Source organism: Mya arenaria, chromosome 2 (genome assembly GCF_026914265.1).
Source record: "Mya arenaria isolate MELC-2E11 chromosome 2, ASM2691426v1".
Lineage (NCBI taxonomy): Eukaryota > Metazoa > Mollusca > Bivalvia > Myida > Myidae > Mya > Mya arenaria.
In genome coordinates, this window is record NC_069123.1 from 39,944,104 (window position 1) to 39,964,199 (window position 20,096).

Sequence of the window (20,096 nt, forward strand, 5' to 3'; positions counted from 1 at the left end):
GTTCATGGCAGGTTGGATGAGGTATTCAAGGTTTTTAGAAGAAGAATTTAATTCTTAGGATATTGATACACAGAACGCTAAACCTTAAATATTGAGAGACAAGTTTATCAACAATATTTCATGCATCATACATTGAAACTCCACAAAATTGTGGTTACACTCAAAAAATGCTGAAATGCTTCTTATTCATTGCTTATTTTAAAGTCACCTGTAAGATATCTGACTAGAATTATAAGAAATAACAAATAATCTCTGAGATCCTTATAATGAAAAGGCATAAACCATACCACACTTGTTATCGGTGAAGACCTGACTATCTACACAGGAAGTGCTGGCTGCCATGGCAACTGACAGAACCTGGTAACCTGCAACCCCCGACTTCAGGCTAGTTTGGAACTCACCAATTTTGGAATATGGAATCACTGGGACTGACCTGTGTATAAGACATAAATAGAAATTCTGAAAGTAATATTTATTGTGATAAACATAACAAACCGCCTTCGTTAGTCAACGTTATTGAAAGTCAGGTTTGCATACATCTGTGATTTTATAAACTCAAATTAGTTCAACATACATTTTATATGTTTCAGCAAACATATATTTAACATTTGAATATGGGCGTTTATTTATTTAGGCTCAAATTTTAAAGTTCAATCAATGAAAAATGTCAAATATAATTAATACTAAACTTTTACTTACATCTCAGAAGAAAATGTAAAGTTTGCATCAAAGATGACTGGTTCAGTTGATCTTTTTGTGATGGACTGGATGAGACAGTCTACATGGACTTCCTTTATGTCACAGTCTACAGACGCACAGTCTGTACATTTAACACCATGAGACAAACCAGTCTGGACAGCCCGCTGTAGCAGGCGGCATGCAACTTCCATCTTGGAGCTTTCAGAGCATACAGTATCAGACGAAGCCATCAAGGTCATGTTACCACTGTATGTTAGTGTCGGGAATATGTAACCTGTTTTTGATTCAGATTAAAAACATGATGATAATAAAACAGCTAGAAAATAAATGTATTATTAGCAAGAACAAAGGAACACTTTCTAAGCAGTACACATACATTTCATAAATTTCTAATGACACAATTTTGTATGTAAATATATTAAAATGATATATATATTCCATGACAAAGATATTTTTCACCAACAACTCTAACTAACCAGTGCAATGGGGGAAGTTGAATGTCGTTCCTCGAGGGGGATCCCATAATCCTTCAGGCCCACACTTGAAGAACAGTGGCACAGGCTCCATGAAAGCGTAGTTACCAAGGCACGATACCTCACACACCTTCCCAGCATGCTCTAGCTGGTCACATGACACCTCTGTGCTCTCAGGCATGACTGGCGCTTTGCAAACCTGGGCTGTAATGTTGGCAATTATGGATTGAAATATTCACCAACAAAGCTTAGAGGTACAAGTATTTGAACTGGATCAATTTTTACTTTTCTACTGCTCTCCACTGCTAAAGAATGTGCATAAAATTTCTACATGTATAGTTACCTAATACAAACAGCCTGAATGTACATGACGCCGAGTTGTTGCTTCTGTCAAATGCTGTATATGTGATGAAATACTCTCCAAAGGTGAATACCTGACCTGAAATAGCATCAAAGCATAGGAGTAATATCATTCCTCATAGCATAAAAGCTTTAATTACAAAACTTTGCTTAATTAAAATCTGTTCACTATCAATGTTCAAAGCAGATTTATACCATCATTCAAAATAAAAGGATCTGTTGAGACTTATAACCCAGAATATTTACTGTGGAGATGTTTCTAGCTTGAACAGTTCTTTAACATCATAATATTCGTTATGACTTTATAGGCATAATGACATTTATTTTTAGGAAATAAACCGATCTATTTAAGTCCTGTAAGAATTGTTTATCTAGTCGCAGTCATACACAACTTTGTAATTTTGACGCATTGTGGTCGTTTGTTTACAATTTCTGACAGCCGGAAGTGCAATTAATTTTTATAGACTGCTTTCGATTCTGGGATCGAATGTAATAAGATATCAAGATTTAAGGCTGAAATTAGTAACCAGTCTGTCATAGCTCTTCCTTTCCGTAGGAAAGCATACAAAAATTTACACTCGCCCTCCCACTTCCCATTGTTTTTCACATGTAGAGTAAACAGTATAGTTTGTTACAGCATCAAGACATTAAACTGTGATCTTGCTGTCCTTTTTCTTCTTGTGTATTTTCAGTGCGCTCGGTGTTGTAATAATGATTGAGAGAATTGTTCGTGGAGATGATAAGACTTGCCAGGAGCAAAAACGGCGTCGCTGTGTTTGATCGTTTTCCCCTCAAGCGACACACAGACAACGGGACCTATTACTACATGTCAAAACAAATCGTATGCATATGACGGAGATTCCTTTATAGTTCATATAGTGCCAGTTGTGACCAGTTTGGACTTTTAACATAAGTTGTTATACTCATTCACATGTCTTCTTTTTATTACAAGTCGCAAAGAAAAATTCAGCCAGCTGAGAGTAGGGCAACATTTAATCTACAAGATCACTATATCAGTCAATAATCTTTTTGGTTAAATCCTATATTTTTTTATGTTTGTTGCCAACTTGAAACTTGATGGCGGGGCTAAGCCCCATACCCATCGGTGAATTGTTGGTTACAGACAAACGGGCAAAAACATGTTAAGACGATAATTTAACGCAATATAATATACAAGTCCTTAGGTTGTTGCTCTTGTGTTATGGTAACACCTATGTTGCGTAACCCTGCAGGTTCTTGCGTGTTGTGTCTAGTAAATTGTGCGTTTAACCTTTAAACACTGTGGAAACAGTTTGCTTTGCGTTTTGATTGCGTGTCAGCAAGTTCTTGCGTGTTGTGTCCAGTAATTTTTGCGTTTAACCTTTAACGCTGTGGAAACAGTTTGCTTTGCGTTTTAATTGCGTGTCAGCAGGGTGTGTATTGCGTACAAACATTGCTTTAAGTTTAACTTTAAATATTTAGCAAAGGGGGGTAAAAATACAAATTATCTGCCCTTATCTCGGCTGGTTGTATTTTTAACGGACTGCTTGGCGCCTTAAAGCGAACCCTTGCAGTACCGTTTTTTGCGGCCGCATATGTCCACTTTATATATTTTTAAAAAAAACAACAAACAACAGTGCCCTTTTGTTTTGAATTTTATTACAATAAGTACGTAGTACATTGATGTTATATTGCTATGTCATCCATGATATTTTCTCTGTTTAAAAAGTTGCAACTCAATAAAATGATATGTTATAAGAGCTGGTGTTTGTTATAGTTTATTTTACTTATAAAATAATACGAAGCAACTTAAAATGAGAAAGTGCATTTATACCTGAATAGTGTGTTTGCTTGACGTCCACCACCTCTACATTGTCAGTGAACTCGGGCTTCTGCCATGTGACCTCTGTACGAGGCTCTTCAGCGTACACTTCTACAGTAATGTCACTAGGGCAGTTAACCACTGAAGGAGGGCTCTTATCTGAAATAGTAAAAACAAAGTAAAACCTGGTTTTCCACCATCAAGTTATATTTGTACATGGCCCCTCGGTGAAAACTTCAACTGTGATTGAGGGTTCTTGTTTTCAAGAAATGTTAGGTACCGAACTTACAGTAACATAGGATTAAATGTCATTTACTAGCATGAAAAAAAGCAATGTTTTTGAAATATTGAGCAAAGCGTTGTTTTAATTTCATTTCACCTGATAAAGAAGTCCTTCAAAACAAATTGAAGTGATTTCAGTTTCGAATTTATATTCAATTTATTACCATCTTAGACAAACCTTTTCCCAATATGGAAACAAAAAAAGAAGTCGAGATATCAGATACAGCAATTATGCAACTGTTTAATACCTACCATTTTCTACGCTAGTAGGGCAGGTGGAAGGTGCCACCATACTCTCTGCCTGCTGTATGCATATGGAGTACCCAGCCCAGCTCAGCACATCACCATGGTTACCAGTGCAGTTGTCTAAGGGCAGGTCAATGGGTTGCATGCCACTGTAAACATCCAGCCCTGTAAGTCTTACAGGGAAGAGAGGCCCGTTTATATGGCCTACAGTAACTACCAACCTGTGAAATGGATTGAAAAGTGTCATAAACAGAGGGAGAATTAACACACAAAATAATCTATGCATTCATCATATAATAATCGGCTGTTAAAAGTAATTATATCATACATGTCATATCAGGTACGTAAAAAAAATCACCCACAATTTTTATCTATTCATCCCTCGGTCTCCCAGAAAAAAAATCCTCTGAAATGTTTTTTTATGTGTGTGTGACTGGAAAAAATGCTGACTAGATTGCTTTCAGTTTAAAAAAATACTTGATTAAATAAAATTCTTTTAAAAGTACACATAAAACAAATATGCGCTGAAGTGATTAATGCTGATATCACCCTAGTTGAGGGTAATGTCAAAATCCCCTGGTTTTCTGATCATGGCATGCATGTTACATGCACATATATTTGTACAAATCATTGCTGAATATGTTCTAAATGGAAGGAAGTGAAGATTACCGCAATAACCTGCCAATCTGATTGTAGTCATACCCTAACTATACAGTATGTATTAGGATCTGAGGTTCACATAAAGGGAGTCAGTCTTGTGCAGCCTTTCCATCAACCTATCAGAGGCCTCCTTACAATATATTGTAAGTAGTGACAAAGTTATATTTATGAAATATTCAGCTATGATACTAAAATTGTTTCCGAGATATAATTCAGAACAGCGAAGGGTTAAGTCTCAGAGCAGGCACAATATTTTTAATTTCTTTTTCTATCAAAATCATTAAACATACATGTGATAACGTCCCGGACGTGCATGTTTGTCCCGGAAAGTCATAAAAAAAAAAGGAAAAAAAATATCTCGGAATTGACACTAATCCGTTAATTGGTATGTGTCTTGTCGAGGTCATCGTCAATCACCCGATAATCGATCTATTGGCCCATTGTTGTGCTTAATGAGTCGGGGAGGGTTCATGTATACAAATTCATTGTTTTCATATGGATTTGTTTGGTCTTATGAATGATAGATTTTAATTGATGAATTGATATTTTTCACACATTTTACCGACAAACGAGCTCAAAGAAAGTGACAAAATGAGTAAAAAAACAAAATTAAAACACGGAAGACACCCCATATTCCATTCAAATTTCAAAGTCGATACGTCGTTATATAGAGTGATTTAATCACGTGACCATGGTAAGTCACTTGATCGCTTTATACAGCCGATTGTTGACACGTCTCTATCAAAATTATATGCATCTCCAAATGGAAAAAAGCTCGTTGACTGGAAAATCTTCTTGATCGTCTGGAAAATATTGTGTGTCATAAATTGCAAACGTTTTAAATGTGATGAAAAAAAATTAATATTTTGTAACGCATGTTCTCAAAAGCGCGGGAAAACAGGTGCCCGTATAGTTGTTTATTTCCTGTTTTGATGAAACCGAAAGTAGACTGCATATCCTCCTGGTTAGCACTTCATTTAAAGCCTGAGAAAATATCTGATGGTTTTATTTTTTCAAGAAAATGCAGAAAAAAAACAAACCATGTCAAGTAAAAAATACGTCTTGGCAGTCAAAATAGGTACATTTTCCCGACGTTAAAAACGACTAAAATATCCCAGATATGCTCTAGAATGCACCACAGACGTTCCCCATTTAAAAAACCCCCGGAAACCCCTAGTGTGCGTTGACATTACGACGAGTGTCTCGGAATCGAACCAAGAAATTATCACATGTATGCATTAAAACTAAACTTTTAAACCTTGGTTACTATATGTTGCTTAAAATGGTGATGTGTGGATGCTGACTCTGTTTCTTTTTAAAGGATTTCCAAACAATAACTTTTATGTAAGCTTTGTGCATATTGCTATGAGAATCAATGTTGGAAATCCAGACCATTCATAACCTTCATAAAGGAGGTGATCATCAGATATTCAGGTAAGCAAGTAAGATTGAGTACTAAAGTCAGATTCAAAATCCTGCATTATTATAAGCATTAAGAAACCAAGTGGAGGGCCACATGGTGGTTTATACTAGAAATATATATAAGAACTATATATAAGCTAAGGCAGCTTACCCTTCAATATGCCTTCCCATGCCATACTCCATGCCACTGCCAATCTGCATGTTGTTTGCCCACACTGCCCACTGTCCAGTCTGGCCAGACCATGTGACACAGAGGCGTGTCCATCCCTGCCCCGGGGACCAGGGGGAAATGTGGGTGGGAAGGTCAGGGAACAAGGACAGACGAAACCTCTCACCTGACACTGACAACATCTCCTCAACACTGAAATACATGACAAGATCAGATGACTAAAACTTTATATTCTTCTAACTATAATGTCATAACTTTGAAGGGAAACCATTCAAATAAAATTATTGTTAGGACAGAGTACTTGTGAAACACTAAATGTACCAGCAATTAAATAATTTATTATAGAAACGATTTGCAACCTGTAGTTACAAGTTCATATCATGTGACCTTTGAAGTATTGACATAGAAAGAATATCCTATTTCTGTTTTGTTGCAACCTACGCCATTCTTACATCAAACTTCAACTGTCAAATTTGGTTATACTTTTACTTACATGTGTTTTCTGAGAAACTTGAAAAACTGTACTTTACCTATCATTTGTAACCCTAAGGAATGTTTCAGTTGTTGGAGGCTGGAAAACCCACACACACATGGCTAGCTGTGACAGACTGCCTGATGCATAATGCTGTGAACACGTCACAGGTGCTTGACCTGACAGGTACATGTCATAGTTACCTAGCAGATCTGAAACAAAGTCAATATTTTCATGAAAGGCGATGACCTAAAAAATAAACATTGTTCAAAGATGATTCTAACATTATAGGAATGGCATGCTCACAATGGCTCTTTTTAAAGCTGCACTCTAACAGATTGATCGTTTTAACAACTTCTTTTATTTTTTGTTCTGGAATAAGCCAATTTATTCGTGAATGTATGAAAACCAGAGAAATAAGACTGCTGACAATAAATGAGATCACAGTTTTTTCATATTTACAGTTGAAAATTGATGTGTAATGGCTAAAAGAGTTACTAAGGCTTTAAGAAAATGAGTTTATTGGCATAAAACATCAATTTTCGAATGTTATATGTGAAAGGGCAGTTTTAAAACATAGCTGAACCTTAACAGATAATGAACCTATATGGTCATTTTATCAGAATATCATTTGGTTTACAGCTACTTCTTGAAAGGGAAAACATAATTTACATACAGTCGAACCTCGCTATGTCGACGTCGGATAAGTCGACTTTCCGGTTATGTCAACTTTTTTTTTCCGGTCCTGAATTTATTCCTTCTTATTCTATATAAAATAAATCTGTTTGTGTCGATTTTTTATCTCGACTTGTTCGCTATGTCGACCTCGTTTTTCAGTCCCAGTGGTCGAATTTCACACATTTCCTATGTTCTTTATGTCGAACTGTAGATCAAGACGTAGGTGTGAAAAATATTCATGACGGTTTGCGGCATGTCGCAAAATACCGTGCGTGTCAATATAACAAACTGTCATAATTGGGGGATACAAAAATGTAATTGGTAAGTGCGAATAATTAAAGTTGTTTGTTTATGTATTTAATTAAAGAGACATTTATTGCTCAAGCTCTTTGGTATTGTATATAACATGAACATTTTATTGATTAGATATCAATCCCGAATGGGAACAGAAAGAATAACTTTAAAATGTCAAATGTTAGTTCAACTGCTCTGGTCGACCAATTCAGAGAAGGACGCGATATAAAATCTTACAATGTACACAGTCATGTATGCAATTGTGGTTTTATATGTGTTTTGTGTGATCCATAAACATAAAAGAAATAAATTTGACACAAATAATTCTTTTGTTTCACTTTATTTTTCAATAATAAGCTTGCTGTTTTCACGACGAAAATATTTAACAAGACTGTTCAATTGTGGATGTAATCATCGTACTATCCAACTCAAACGTGTTGGGATTGGTGATATTTTTTTAATTCGGATGAGTCGACTTTTCTTTATCTCGACTTTTTTCACTAGGTCCCGAAAAAGTCGACATAACGAGGTTCAACTGTAGTTTAATTGGTGTGTACCTTTTTCACATGTTTTCCCTGTAAATCCAGGCAAACATGAGCACACAATCTCAGCTCCCTTCTTCAAACAGTTCCCACCATTTTCACAAACCCCAGCTTCACACTCAGCCTCACAGCGGTCTCCATGGTAGCCAGTTGGGCAATGACAGTTGACGGTCAGGTCAAGGTAGTGACATGTAGCACCATTTAAACATGGGTGAGAGTCACATGGTGTAATAACTGCATCACAATCCTTGCCTTTGTAGTCTACAAGGATAAAAATCATGCATAAAAAATGGCATACAGAGTATAATTAATAATATTAAAATGGTTAACAAATTAGCATGATTTGCTCTGTGGACAAGTACATGTACATGAGAATAAGTAAGTTCAAGTAAAATTTTGAAAAAAATATTTTTTTAAAGACAATTGCGTAGCAGTAACAGTCCTTCGATATGATTGACAACAAATATCAAGTTGCTCCACATGATGACAATTAGACCGGAATTACAAGAAAAACACTTTATCCATTGGTGACATAGGTGAAAGTATGGACAATCTAACTTACCAGATGTACACTGGCAGGTAAAGATGTCATTAAGTTGAATACAGGTGCCATTATTCTGGCATGGTTTGGACAGGCAGGGGGAGACAATCTCGTCACATTCTGATCCTGTCCTTCCAGCATTACACCTGACAATAAAATGAATACAATACATGTATATTTTGACAATATTGCAGGATATTTTTTACAAAAACATCCACTGAGTGAAACCTAATAGTTCTTTCATCAGTAAATGTTATTTTCAGCCCCTTTTAACAACCATGAATATTCAGACAAAACACTGCTTTTAGAGCCCTGTTTTGTTGTATTTAGCTTTTGAATTGTGCACAGCATGTACAAATTACATACCATTAAAGGGGCAACATTCGCTGCCTTGGCAGCGAGTAAATGGGGAGTGGCTTATTGTAATTTCCCTCAGCTATGTACCTGTCTGTTAAACTCAGTGTTCTATCTTTAGCACACACATGAGAAATGTAAACAAACAGGGCTGGTCAGAGCAGACGATGTATTTCCCCACACTACAATCTTCTATATGAAATAAAGATGACCAAGCCAACTTTTCCAGATGTTTTCTTTGAAATGATTGTTTTCCTGTTCCTAACTGGCATTTTGAAAGCTTGACTAGATCTTTTTTCTGTATGGGACATCCCTCTCAAATGTTTAGAATCAACATTCTCATTCCAGTCCAAAATAGCAAGGTTTATTCTCAGTCTGGAATCCAAAACTAATTATTTCGTCAACAAACAATAATAATGCTTTATTGAATAAATCCACAACCCTAGTACAAATTAACCTTATGTAAATGAGTTCAGCAAGGAAACAATTCAGATAGTGTTGACACCTTTAATTGGTAAATAAATGTCACTGGCTGGAATCTGGTTTGTGTATTGATAACTGGAAATCAAATGCACAATTTGAATCAAAAAGGAGGGAACTCAAACACAGTTATACATGAACATTTGCAAGACATGGAACTAGGTACTGCCTTCCTTTAAAATAATAATTTTGGGCAGAATAAGAAGACTCAAAATATGGAACAAAATAATCAGGACAAAGATATATATATATATAGTTTACATGACTGAAGAACAATAGGAGATATTCACTTTACCTGGCCGAGATATAATCATTTGTAATGATGACAAAGCTTTTGATAAAAAAGCGAAGGAGCAACTAACATTTAAGCAATGAGGCTCATAATTATTTTTTTAAAACAACAAATATGAAAACAATGTTACATAATATTTAAACCTTAGAATGATTCACCAGACTTATAAATTACGTAACGCTTCAAAAGGAACTAGAAATGTGTCCATAGGACACGGATGCCCCCACTTCGGATTTTTGTCACAGAAAATAAGCCATAATGATTTTTGAAGTATTTTTGGCAAAAAAGGGCTGTAACTCCTAAATGACTAAAGCGATTTCCATGACTATCGAACTTGATCAAGATATTATGGTCACAAACATGTGTTTAAAGTTTGGTGAGGATTGGACAAACAGTTTTCAAGAATTAGATCGGAAACAATCTTCGGGACGTATTTTTCAAGTCTTTTTTTGCAAATAAAGGGCCGTAACTCCTAAATGACAAAAGCGATTTCCATGGCTATCGAACTTGATCAAGATATTATGGTCACAATCATGTATGTAAAGTTTGGTGAGGATTGGACACATACTTTTCAAGAATTAGATTGGAAACATATATTTTTGAAGTATTTTTGGCAAAAAAGGGCCGTAACTCCTAAATGACTAAAGCGATTTCCATGACTATCGAACTTGATCAAGATATTATGGTCACAAACATGTGTTTAAAGTTTGGTGAGGATTGGACAAACGGTTTTCAAGAATTAGATCGGAAACAATCTTCGGGACGTACGTACGTACGTACGTACGTACGTACGGACAAGGGCAACCCTATATGCCGCCACTTTGTGGGGGCATAAAAAGTGTTAATATCATAGAAAACAATTAGACTAAAATGAAGCATATGAAGTTGATGATATCTATCAATAATTTGGGGATATGCAGGTGGAATAAAAACTTGTCAAGGTTTGTTCACTTTTGTAACTACAGTATTTGATAGTGAGGCATGTCGTCTGCTACAAGCAAGCTGCTAGGGATGTAAACACCAGCATGTGGTAATGTTTACAACAGAGAGTTTATAACCCCCAGAACACCAATTAGCCACTCCCCGGCAAATTCAAATTTTCAATCTGACAGTTGGATTTTTTTCTCAAAGTCATGTTCCTAGTAATGTTTCAAAAAACAAATTAAGGATTTTTTATTTGTTTAACCTTCATTCTACATGCCTGCAAAGTTTCATGTCTCAACTTTTTGTAAGCATTGCATAAATTTGGAAAAAGTGTCCCTGATGTGAAACATGCATACAATTATACAAAAGCTTGCCCCAGCGCCACCTGGAGGTTTATATAGTCCTGTTGCCCGTTTAAAGCAGAACACCTATAACTTTATAAAAGAAATGACTCACAGACATGAGTATCCATGTAGCGTGTCCACACACTGTCCATGAAGACCACAGGGGCTTGACACACAGGCGTCCAGCTCGTCCTCACATCGAGTACCAGTAAAGTGTGGCCCACAGGTGCACGTGTACCCAGACTCCTCATCCAAACAACTTCCTCCATTCAGGCAAGGAGAGCTGCTGCACTCATCTATGTTTATCTGCAGATAGATATAAAAACATTCACACACATTTACATGATAAATTTTCAAATGGTGATTGCAATAAGCATTATACAATCTCCTAATTGTTCTGTATATCAGACTTGGTCTTTGGAGAAAATGAATAATTATCTTATTGTGCAAAAAATACAGCGTAAATGTTAATTCATATCAGAATTATAAGACATGGTGTGGCAGCATACAGATGAAATTTATATTATGTTTAAACAAAAACATATTGACAGAAAATAATGACACAATTTTGAACATTTTGAAGAAACATCATTTCACACTGTACCTCACAATTGTAACCTATATATCCGTCAGGACAGGTGCACATGAAGTGGTTGCCATGGTAAATGCAGGTGGCCCCATGTTCACAGGGGTTCGGTTCACACCTGTCAACTGACTCACTACAGGTTTTGCCTGAAAAAAGGTTAAATGTAAAGGTTAAGGTGAGATTTATTTTACACATGATGAGCAAATAACATAAGCTTTGTAGTGCTTTTAAAGCAAAAACATAAAAGTACACTTTTAAAATCTTTCATGTACATGTGAACCATATACCATTCCTGTGTGATCACCAGTACAACTCTTTTCAACAAAGCACAAATGGGGATCTAACCATGAATACTCTGATTCAGAGTAATATTTGAAAAAAAACAAGCATTCCAGGTTTTCAACATCAAAAAAATCATTAAAGAAAGATGATTAGTATGGTATGTGGCAACATATGATGGCATAGATGTTTTGAATGAACTTTTGCCATGACAGAGACGTTTAAAAAAGAGAAATATGTACATGTTAATTTTAAGACTAAATAACTTATATGTTTCAATGGAGAACAGCATATTGCTTGTTTTTTTCAAGGGTTTGATATTTTCCATGTATTACCAAACAGATCAGGTAGCAAATTTAAAATCTAGCAAACTTTTCAATTTTCTGTTCATTTCAGTTGATTTAACAATGGCATCAAAAATTAAAAACCTTTCAAAATTAGCCCAAACCAAATGTACCTTAAAATTAAAATTGAAGCATCCATATTATCTTGGAATATTGAAATATCAAATATATGTTGTTTACCAGTCCATCCTGTACGGCAAACACAGACATAGCTGCCCTCATTGTCCAGACATTCAATGGTGTTGCTAAGGTTACAGTGGTGACGGTCACAGGCCAATCCTTGTTCACAGAATTCTCCAGTGTGGTCTGACGTGAAAATACAAACATGTTTACAGTAGTGTTATTATCTATGAAAGTTTTTTACAAAGAAGCAGACCTTAACTAATTTTATACATCATGTGTATGTCTATGCCATTATGACATCATCATAATCATCATCATTGCACCACTGCATCAGCAGCATCTGCAAGAGCAGAAGCATCAGAAGAATTAGAAGCATAAACTGCAAAGAAAAATGATGTCAATGAGGATTAAATATCCATTTTTTTTAGCGCAATACATGATTGTATATTATTACACACTGGCATACCGCATGCCTGATGAGCCAAGTGCAACAAGGCACCACTTCCTATTTCTTTTACTACATGTATAATAAAGTTTATGAAAACTAAATTATGGCATATCAATGGAGCACAATTGACAGAAAAATATTAACAAAAAATTTAATTCCAAAGCAAATCGTCTTAAAAAAGCCCTGTTTTAGAGGAGCTATTTGACGTGAACATTAAACTAAAATCATGGCTGTGCTTTCCAGTCAGATTTTTGAATCTGGACTGGAAAGGCATGATAGATATTATAATGACTGCTTAGTTAATGCAACAATAAATATCCCTCATACAGATAATTATTATCATATAGACATAGCAAAATCTCATAAATATCACAATATAAGTCATATATACTATGTACCTGTTTCACATACACAGCTGTTGCCATTCTCTTTGTGCAAACAAACTCCATGGCCGTTGCAGAAGGTAGGATCACAGACCAAGCTTGTAGAACAATTTTCACCAGTGAAGTTGGCCTACAAATAAACAACAATACAACTTTATGCACATGTGCTTGTTTGTAAAAAGTTGATTCATAAGACACATTGGAGTCAGAGAAAGTGCCATACATGGCACTCAGATCACACCTTTTTTATATGTTCAGTTTTAAAACTTTCAATGCTTTTTTAATAAACCATACTTAATAAACATCAAGAAAGAAATTCTATATGTATACCATGTAAAGTCCAATAAGAACAGTTATCATGCAAGGCAAGACAGACACTAAATGAGAGACAACCTAACAAGACAAACAACACACAATTTACACAAATACTTAAATATTGTTATCAAAGTGTTGGTGTTAATGTTAAGAGCAGTCATTGAAATTAAAATACAACAAATGACTTGCTACCTTGCAGATGCAATAAGGCTGCTGAGTAGAGTTCAGTAGACACAGCCCATCATTGTAGCAGGTGTGGTTGTCGCACAGGTTAACAGCCATCTCACAGTAGGTACCAATGTACCCTGCAAATGGGTATGAATATACTTGGTTCAGGTCTCATCTATTCTTGGGGGTTTCCTCCATAAAATCAGCATGAGTAAAGTATACAGCAAGTCTGATGTATGTCACAGGCTGAGTAAAGTATACAGCCAGTCTGATGTATGTCACAGGCTGAGTAAAGTATACAGCCAGTCTGATGTATGTCACAGGCTGAGTAAAGTATACAGCCAGTCTGATGTATGTCACAGGCTGAGTAAAGTAAACAGCCAGTCTGATGTATGTCACAGGCTGAGTAAAGTAAACAGCCAGTCTGATGTATGTCACAGGCTGAGTAAAGTAAACAGCCAGTCTGATGTATGTCACAGGCTGAGTAAAGTATACAGTCACTCTGATGTATGTCACAGGCTGAGTAAAGTAAACAGCCAGTCTGATGTATGTCACAGGCTGAGTAAAGTAAACAGCCAGTCTGATGTATGTCACAGGCTGAGTAAAGTAAACAGCCAGTCTGATGTACTGTGAAATCATTTATATTCATTGGCATGAAATTTCGTGGTTTGCCGAAAATTTACAATTTCGTGGGTACTTGAATTCGTGGTTTTTCATTTTTGAAAAAAAAAATCGAAACTGTGATCGTCCTAGAACGTCTGCATTATCTCCATGCGCTGGCCCGTGATTTCCGTCCTCTACATCACTCGGTTTATGACACTCGCTTATGTGGTACGACATGCCAATTAGTGCATATACCCATGTTAATTATCGATTTAATTGGAAATTAAGGTCATAAAAGAAAATGTACCCTGATCATAAATAAAGAATTTTGCAAACTGTGAAAACACCGAGAAGGTCCGTTTATTTGAGTAAGCAATCCCAAAAGATAGCTGATGTTTACAAATTCAATTACTTTTGAATATCATCTTATTTCATATCATTGACAAATCATTTCAATATTTATTCACACGTTTTTGTTTAATATGTATTATGAACACGTTGTTTTGTACATTGTCACGTTGGGTGCTCAGTAGCCTCCAATGCAATCGATTAATCATTTCATTAAAGAAAAAAATCAAAACCGACACTCATCACTCACATCTTGTAAACCTGGAGATTTTCATGAACAACACACGTTTAGGCACGTGCTTCTGTCATTTGGTTCATAAAAACACATTTAAATGATCTGGTTTATAATTTGTTAAAGGCAGATAAAATATATTAACAAAACTATTATAGTAACATATAAAGTGAGACGGGTATTTACGCTATATACTGCGACCTCGGTAACGAATAAACTAGAGTATGTACATAACATGGCAAGTGAAAAAGTGAATAAAGGGTCTTTATTTCGTGGGATCTTGAATTCGTGGATCACCAAACCCACGAAAACCACGAACATTAATGCCCCACGAACATTAATGATTTCACAGTATGTCACAGGCTGAGTAAAGTAAACAGCCAGTCTGATGTATGTCACAGGCTGAGTAAAGTAAACAGCCAGTCTGATGTATGTCACAGGCTGAGTAAAGTATACAGCCAGTCTGATGTATGTCACAGGCTTAGTAAAGTATACAGCCAGTCGTATACAGCAAGTCTGATATATGTCACAGGCTGAATAAAGTATACAGCCAGTCTGATGTAAGTCACAGGCTGAGTCAAGTCACAGGCTGAGTCAAGTATACAGCCAGTCCAGGAATCAAACCTTAGACTCCCTGATTGCAAGTTAGGTGCTCCACAGCTAAGCTAACCAGCCCAGATAACTCTTATATTTTCTGAACTGAGCAAGTCAGTATCTTGACAAATGTAAGTTTATCTTGCCAAAAAAAGTTAGAATACATTTAATACTGGCTAAATATAACATTCACACAAATATGTTGCATTACTGTTGGTATGATTATTGAAAGCTATCAATTTGTTACATAAATATTACCATCTAAACAAATACAGTGCCATTCCCCTTCCACCTCCACACATGTGCCTCCATGGAGACAGTTGTCATAGTGACACTGCTCTAGTTTCTTTTCACACCTGCTGCCATGGTAACCAGTACCCTGCATATACGTATACAAGCAAATTTATAAAATTTACATAAATCTTAATGCTCATTTCTGGACATTCAAAAGCAAGTCCATTCATTCAGAAAACTTAGTTCATTATAATTATGTATTGGATTTAATACATTTATATATTAAACGTTCCGAGTTAACCATAAGTAAAATGTCACAGGTAACATGTACATACAAATTACATGAATTACTGTTTCTGAAAGATAGCGTTATTACAGTTAGCATAATAATTATAACAGATCTATTTTACATAGTAATATGTATGGAGGCTTGTTTAAATAAAGGATTTTAGTATTAACTTTAACAATTGTGACAAGTGTTGCAAAATAGTCCCGTCCTATTTTTTAGGATACCAAGTTTGGTGACAAGTGGTTGTATGTTCAGCCAAATTAACAGAGTGGTCACTGAAAATAGTTTTTGCAAATTCAAGCGTCATAACTCTGTAAAGACTGAGAGGACATTGGCTGGTTATCAAACCTGGCCAGGATATTCTGCCCATACTGGGTGAGTACCTAACCTGGGAACAGTACCTCAATATGGAACACCCGTAATTAAAACATTTTTCCGATCTCGATTGGTTTATTTACAATTTTAATCAATATAAACGTTTGCCTTAGATACAAGTTCCAAAGAACATAATATTCCTGTAAGTATTTCAAATGCTGCTATCATTCAAAGGTTTTCATGTTCAAATGTCAATACATCACACACAGGGCAGGGAATGACTTCATTCTTGCCACAATCACAGCATACTGGTACAGTCTGTATTTTGTTTACTTAAATCGTAAATTTTACTGACAAAAATGACAAAAAAACAAGCTGGAAATTAAATAAATTATTAATTTACTAAAAAAACCATGTAGCAATAATTTTAAAAGGATGGATAAAAATAAATAACAAATTAAAATTGTTCCATACTTAGAAGACAAAAATGGCAGTCCTTGACTGTGCGGTTAATAAAGTACTTTTCATGTAGATTGGCAGTATCTTGAAAAAGACCATTTATATCAACCAATTGGTCTTAAATCCTAGTATGCTGATGGAAATTATTTTAGTTATGGTGCAAGTCTAACTAAAAAGATTTCAAAAATAGTGCCGAAAGTGTTCCGATTAAGGCACTCACCCAGTACACCTTCTGACTAAATTTGGTGAGGATTGGAAAAAATGCTTCTAAAGTTATTGATCATTCAAGATTGTTTTTAGGTTATTTCTATTGTTGGGAGATTATTTGTAAGCGACTTGAGAGATATGGCTGGTTAAAAAAGTTGTTCAAGATATAATTTCCATACACATTCTGACCAAATTTAGTAATGATTGGACAAAACCTTCTAAAGTTCTTGATCATACAAGAAAAATCTATAATTAAAGGGTGATAACTGTTGAGTGACTTTTGCAATATGGGGTATTAACAACTTGGTCCAAGATATCATTGCTATACACATTCTTACCAAATTTGTTGATGATTGGACAAATGCTTCCGAAGAAATTAATAAAAAAACACATCAATTTTAGTTCATTTCTATAACTTAAGGGCAATAACTCTGTGAAACTATAGCGATATGACTGGTTATTGAATTTGTCTGAGATATTATGACCGAAAACAATCTGACCAAACATGATGATAATTGGACAAAGGCTTCAGTTATCGAACAGAAAAACAAACTGGATGACGCGTGCTGACTGGCTTAAGTAAAATCACAAAAAAACAAAAGCAAATCCAGGAATACTTTGCAAACAGATGCTTAAAATCTGTACACTACGCCCCTAAATTTATAATTACATACCGTACAGTTACAAATGTATCCGTTGACCAGGTCTACACATAAACCACCATTTTTACACTCATGGCCTCCGCAGTCATCAAGGTTCTCATGACACCTGTAAAATCACACATGCATGAATGCATGAGACTGAAGCCCTCCTATTAAGGGACAGGCAAACAAATTTTCTGACTTGTGTTTTCATTTGTGTTGTAGCTGATCTATAAGTCAAAATAAGTCCCAGAAAAGTAAATAGATATCTGCGTATGAGTAACATATCAATGTCATGCACTTTTTTCTTCCCGATATAAAATTTCTTCAGAGTCCTCGATCAGAATCCAGTACTATGTCAAGTACTAGGTCAAGGTCGATGCATATTGTCTCAATGAGGACAACATTTGTACAAAGTAATATGGTAATCCATCAATGTATGAGAAAGTTATAGTCCCGACACAAGCATGAGTACTCTGACCTTTAAATGTCTTTTTTGACCTTGACCTTTGAGTTAGGGACCCAGGACAAGGCCATTGCACAGCGTCTCAATGAGAACAACATTTGTACCAAGCAAATAAGTTATAATGAGGACATGAGCATGTGAACTCTGTACTTTTAAAGTCTTGTGTGACCTTGACCTTTGAGGTATTGACCGGGTCAAGGTTACATAACATCATCTTAATGGGTACAACATTTGTACCATGTTATATGGTAATCCATCAATGCATAAGTAAGTTATAGTACAGACTAGAGTATGTGTAATCTGACCTTTAAAGATCTTGTGTGACCTTGACCTTTGGGGTATGGACCTGGGTCAAGGTCACAGAAAATTGTCTGAATGAGGACAACATTTGAACCAAGCACTATTGTAATCCTTCAATGCATAAGTAAGTTATAGCCCGGACATGAGCTTGTGTACACTTGACCTTTAAATATCTTATGTGACCTTGACCTTTGAAGTATGGACCTGGGTCAAGGTAACAATGAGGACAACATTTGAAACAATATAGTAATCCATTAATGCATAATTAAGTTATAGCCTGGACAGGAAAGGTTACGGAAAGACAGACAGACAGACAGACAGACAGACTGACGGATGGACGAAGTGCATTCCTATAATCCCCTCCACACTCCGTGGCAGGGGATTAAAAGTAGAGCATTGCAGATTTCAGCAGATTGTTTTTAAAATTAGTTTTAAAAAGCCTTATATTTGTGTAAATTTTATTTTTAGAGTGACAAGAACAATCATGATCTCTCAAACATACTTGTCTCCAGTGAATCCTGGATAGCAGACACAGTGCCAGTGTAGCTGGATTGGGTCACCCACACAGTTGCCATGGTTACACAATGCGGAATCACAGGGATTAACTCTGAACTGACATTTTGGTCCTGTGTAACCTGAACATGAGGTTATATTATTTTTTAATTAATCATTGCAATCATATTTTATCTTTAACAACATTTTAAGAAATTGAGAATTATTAAGTACATTTGTTTTATTATAAATCTTCACTTCTGGGATGCATTTAATTTTTTAAGATGCTAAAAAAGAATCATTCATATAAATGCAGAGAGTTTAAAAAAAAAAGGGAGATGGTACTGAAATAGCAAAAGGACAATTAAATCATTGTTTTATTTTATCCTCCATCTTGAATTGTTACCTTGACGACAATCACAGCTGTAGCCTGTGTAGGTGTCAGCCAGTTTACAGACTCCTCCGTGTCGGCATGGTGATCTGCTACACATGTCACAGTGGCTCTCTGACAAAAATACACATAATTAATTCATGAACATTTCAGTATCAAATTATAATCATCTGCAATCATTACCATTCGTGTCGATTACCAGGTTTTAATTCCAAGTCAACAATAAATAAATTGACATAAAACACGCATTACCAGTGCATTCTGCTAGTTGATTGCTTCCAGTCCCAACTGTACAGTTATTACGAGGGCAAGGTAGGCAACTAGTCTGTGCAGAGTCTGGTTGGTAGTGGTGCTGAGGGCAGGAGGCACAAGGTACAAGTCCAGTGGGAGAGAAGTGACCAGCAGTGCACTTAGCTGCAAGGAAAGATAAATACCAATCAATATTATAATACATTATATTCCCCAGGTTCAATATTTTTAAGGTTTGCAGAATATTAAATAAAAAGTGGTTATGCCTTTTTTATGTTTTGACTCATTAAAATATTAGCAGAAATACTTTTGTACTCAGACATGTACATGTTCAAAGTACAAAGTATATAAACACACAACCAAACCATACAGTTTTATACAGATCTATAACAGACTTACCAACACATTTTTCAACTGCATTTGCCCCAGTACCTCTGGTGGAGGTTCCCTTTGGGCAGGCTACACATGTTGTGTTTGACTGGTGATCATGGTAATAACCCATGGGACACAACTGACAAATGCCCCCCATCACCTTCATACCTCTCGGACATGGCCCTGATATCAAACAGTTAACAAATGAACTAATCACTATTTTGT

General features: G+C 35.7%; 1 protein-coding gene across 5 annotated transcripts in view; it reads right to left on the minus strand.

Moving 5' to 3' along the window:
• LOC128210977 (serine-rich adhesin for platelets-like) overlaps positions 1-20,096 on the minus strand; it is an 85,646-nt gene that overhangs the window by 12,100 nt on the left and 53,450 nt on the right. For all 5 annotated transcript variants that reach the window (XM_052915359.1, XM_052915370.1, XM_052915363.1 and 2 more), the window contains 21 exons: positions 19,899-20,054; positions 19,503-19,664; positions 19,266-19,364; positions 18,870-19,002; positions 17,635-17,728; positions 15,715-15,835; positions 13,704-13,816; positions 13,212-13,326; positions 12,423-12,548; positions 11,638-11,765; positions 11,146-11,339; positions 8,661-8,785; positions 8,114-8,359; positions 6,643-6,796; positions 6,095-6,304; positions 3,868-4,082; positions 3,346-3,492; positions 1,516-1,611; positions 1,176-1,376; positions 700-973; positions 288-433 (listed from right to left, as the gene is read on the minus strand). In XM_052915359.1, coding sequence (XP_052771319.1) covers positions 288-433; positions 700-973; positions 1,176-1,376; positions 1,516-1,611; positions 3,346-3,492; positions 3,868-4,082; positions 6,095-6,304; positions 6,643-6,796; positions 8,114-8,359; positions 8,661-8,785; positions 11,146-11,339; positions 11,638-11,765; positions 12,423-12,548; positions 13,212-13,326; positions 13,704-13,816; positions 15,715-15,835; positions 17,635-17,728; positions 18,870-19,002; positions 19,266-19,364; positions 19,503-19,664; positions 19,899-20,054 — 3,255 coding nt within the window. The remainder of the gene's footprint in view (positions 1-287; positions 434-699; positions 974-1,175; positions 1,377-1,515; positions 1,612-3,345; positions 3,493-3,867; positions 4,083-6,094; positions 6,305-6,642; positions 6,797-8,113; positions 8,360-8,660; positions 8,786-11,145; positions 11,340-11,637; positions 11,766-12,422; positions 12,549-13,211; positions 13,327-13,703; positions 13,817-15,714; positions 15,836-17,634; positions 17,729-18,869; positions 19,003-19,265; positions 19,365-19,502; positions 19,665-19,898; positions 20,055-20,096) is intronic.